At 36.1% G+C, this 3,642-nt stretch overlaps 1 protein-coding gene across 1 annotated transcript; it reads left to right on the top strand.

Moving 5' to 3' along the window:
* Nucleotides 1-1,402: 1,402 nt before the first annotated feature.
* Nucleotides 1,403-3,642, top strand: LOC108220205 (dof zinc finger protein DOF2.1). Its single transcript, XM_017393906.2, has 2 exons — nt 1,403-1,839; nt 2,567-3,642. Exons 1-2 carry the CDS (start codon nt 1,810-1,812, stop codon nt 3,476-3,478), a joined length of 942 nt encoding a protein of 313 aa, XP_017249395.1. The 5' UTR covers nt 1,403-1,809; the 3' UTR covers nt 3,479-3,642.

Genomic DNA, 3,642 nt, shown 5'->3' with positions numbered 1-3,642 from the left:
ACACATATCTAATTTGAGACACACAAAAAATTAGAATCTAAAATTCCTATAAAAGTTTAATATTAAACAATTAAATCTTGTTAAAATTATAATTTTTGAATCTCGACATATCTAAAAATATAACAATATACTTGTTTACGAGTTACGAATATATGATATTTATATTAATTTTAATAAATTAAAATCTTAAAACCTTAGCATTTGAGGCTTTTCAAATTATAAAAGTGTAATTATAATTAATATGTTTACACATTCTCAGAGTAATGGTGATATTTCTACGGATGTGACTCATCGTGTTTTGACAGGATGGTTACATTGAAGGGCTGCTACTGGTGTGTTGTGTGACAAAAATATACCGTTGAAGTTAAAGGGTAAATTTTATCGGGTGGCAATTAGACCGTCATTACTATATGGTTCTGAGTGTTGGCCATTGCGAAAAGTTCAGGAGCGTCGATTAGAGACAGCAGAAATGCGCATGTTGCATTGGATTTGTGGTAACACCATGACATATCATATACCGAGTGTTACTTTTCGCCGTCTTTTAGGTGTTGAGCCTATCTCTGAGAAAATAAGGGAGGGGCGTTTACATTGGTATAGACATGTTAAGCGTAAATGTAATTCAGCGCCGAATCTCACGGGGATATGACATTTGATAAGAATGATTGGCGATAGCGTATTAGAGTAGTTGAGATTCGGTCTCGTGGTTTACAGAGGTTTTGAGTGTTGGGGTGTTATGCTTTACGAAGAGGTTTGCACCAATCTCTCTTCTCCCACGTCTTTATCCTTGCAATTCGTGAAAGTGTTGGTTTTTGATTTCTTCAATTATTTCCTCCACCGAACTTTGACACTGCTGATGGGTAATGTTTCGGTAAGTCTCATGTGAAAAAGGCCATGAGCTAAGATATTGTAGTAATATTGTATTACACACCCTTTTAGTTATTGTGCACTAAGCTGGGGATCTTCACCGGAAACAGTCTCTCTACTTTAAAAGAGGGCAGGGCTCCGTACATTTTACCCTCTCTGAGCGGGAATACTATGGTATGGTATGTATGTTTACACATCCTCACTAAGAAAATACACCTAATGTCTATTTTTTTTGTAAGTTTTTAAATATTTAGAAATCTATTTAAAATACCCAACAAAACACTTATTTAACATATTTATTATAATTATATTTAGTTACAAATTATTATTTATTAAAAATTAATTGAAATAGAAGAATTATTAATTTATCAATATCAGTTTTTATATAAAATAATATTGTGATTAATCAAATATAAGTTTATAGTATCGAAAATGGAAGTAATACTAGTTAAAAGTTCACAGTGTAAAAAAGAATTACAACAGTAGTTGTGAGTAAGCAAGTGATAAACTCGTGAGTGATCACATTTGATGGATAAATACAGTAGTCTCTCTCATATTCTCTGTCTTACGCAGCAGGGTTGCTTTATCTGCGTGCTAAGGCAAGCTCACATCGATCTCCGCCCCCACCTCCCGTACCCTAACAACACATTACCCCTCCCTTGTAATCATTACTACTACTACCCCCCTCTCTCTCTCTCGTTTCATGAGTGTAACTTATATTGTTTGTTTATATATAGGCTTCCTTGCTCATCTCATTTTGCATCATTTCTTCTTCTGCTTCCATCCCTTCATCTCTCTCTCTCTCTCCCTCTCTCCTTCCTTACCCCTCTATATTCCCATAGTCACACATCATCTATATATCTTTCCACAAACAGTCTCTCCTTCATATATCTGCTGCTAGTTTCAAGTCCTTGAAGTTCATCTTATAGTTTGATATTGCATGGTATGGATCATTCAAGTGCACAACACAACCAGGTATTCTATTTCATTCTTAATTACTACTGCTCAACTTTAATCATTCCTAGATTAATACCCTTTATTTTTAATGTGACTTTTTTGAACCATTTGATTCATATATATGTTTATTCAGGCTTCTTTTTTTCTTTTCTTTTTTGCTATTAATTGTCAAAGTACTAAGAAATCAACATTATTAGGGATAGAATAATTTGTGGTATTTTTTTGGGTTGTTATGATGTTTCTTGCAAATTGGAGACTTCTCTTACTTGTTGATCTTAAGTTTAGCAGGTTCATTTTTGAATCCAATTGGGGGTTAAAATCAATTGTGGGGTCTTTAATTATGAAATTCTACCAAATTCTCAATCTGAATATGGTCCAAGAAAAAGATCCCAAAAATGATTTTTGTTTTTTATGTTTCCCTTCACTTTATTAAGAAAAACATGCTTGCTTGACTTCTTGAAGCTACAATCACAAGCCACAATATCCACTTCTTCATTTGTGTGTACACAAATTCACTCTCTCCAGCTGCCTTGAGTACTTTTTCCATATTTGAGTCCTATAAACTTTGTTTTCTTCTGGAAGAGTTGATATATTATCAAACTGGCAAGTATATGGATATTTGTAAAATTTCCACCTGTAAAACAATATCATACCCGTCCTAAGTCGCACTCTCTCGAAATTCTGGTTCCGTCACTGTATATGCATCGGTCCATGATTTGTGATTGATCGATGTTTTTATGTGCAGGAAATGGCATCTCATGAGACACTAGAAAGCATGTTGGTATGCAGCAACAACAACAAAGCAGGTGAAGAAAAGAAACTGAAGCCCCCACCAGAACAAGCCTTGAAATGCCCAAGATGTGACTCCAGCAACACCAAGTTCTGTTACTACAACAACTACAGTCTTACTCAGCCTAGATACTTCTGCAAATCTTGTAGAAGGTATTGGACAAAAGGAGGCACTTTGAGAAATGTTCCTGTAGGTGGAGGGTGCAGGAAGAACCGTAGATCCTCATCATCATCCACTTCATCTTCTTCATCAAGGATCAGAACTAGTCAGGATCATCACCCATCACTCCTCCAAGCCAACCCTCTTTTGGCTGCTTATGATTCTACTGACCTTTCTCTTGCCTTTGCAAGGCTTCAAAATGGGCAACTAGGGTTTGATCACTATCAGAATCATGACCATGATCAGTTCTCAGTGATGGGTAATAATCCTAATGCCGGTAGTACCCATGGGTTTCTTGATGCTATAAGAAATGGGTATCTTGAAAATCCATTCAATGGGTTTCAGAATGCTTCTTACTATGGGAACAATGCTGAAAATGTTGGGGGTATGAATGTCAATGTGGAAGCTCAAATGGGTAACCTCCCATATGAAGATTTGATGAGTAGTGGTGCCACAACACAAGCTGTGACAGTCACCACTGTGAAGCAAGAGGGTCCAAGTGTTGCCCGAGAAGCCGCGGTGGCTCCAGAAGCTGGAAGGGTATTGTGGGGATATCCATGGCAGCTCAATGGTGGTGGAGATGGTGGTAGCATTATGGGTGATGTTGATGCTGCAGGGAGACAGAGCAACTGGATCACTGGGATTAATGGTTCTACTAATTGGCATGGAGTTTTCAATACTCCTCTCATGCAAGGAGATGTTAATTAGGATTAATATCATATATATGGTTCTTCTATCAAATTAAGTAGGTATAATTTTGTTATCTCTTTATCATGTTCGATAAATTTTAAGTTGGTTTCAGTTTCTTTTCTGGACAAACAAGTGTATGAACTTAATTATATCATCTTAATATATCCATGTTTTATTAGTAA

The sequence above is a fragment of the Daucus carota genome, chromosome 5 (assembly GCF_001625215.2).
Source record: "Daucus carota subsp. sativus chromosome 5, DH1 v3.0, whole genome shotgun sequence".
Lineage (NCBI taxonomy): Eukaryota > Viridiplantae > Streptophyta > Magnoliopsida > Apiales > Apiaceae > Daucus > Daucus carota.
Note: the sequence above shows the minus strand (reverse complement) of the source record. Positions and strands in the feature narration are given on the sequence as shown.

Excerpts from the sequence above, each read along its gene's own strand:
- LOC108220205 (XM_017393906.2), top strand. The coding sequence starts at position 1,810 with ATGGATCATTCAAGTGCACAACACAACCAG. Across the intron at positions 1,840-2,566 it reads CAAGTGCACAACACAACCAG|GAAATGGCATCTCATGAGAC; the intron begins GTATTCTATTTC and ends TTTTATGTGCAG.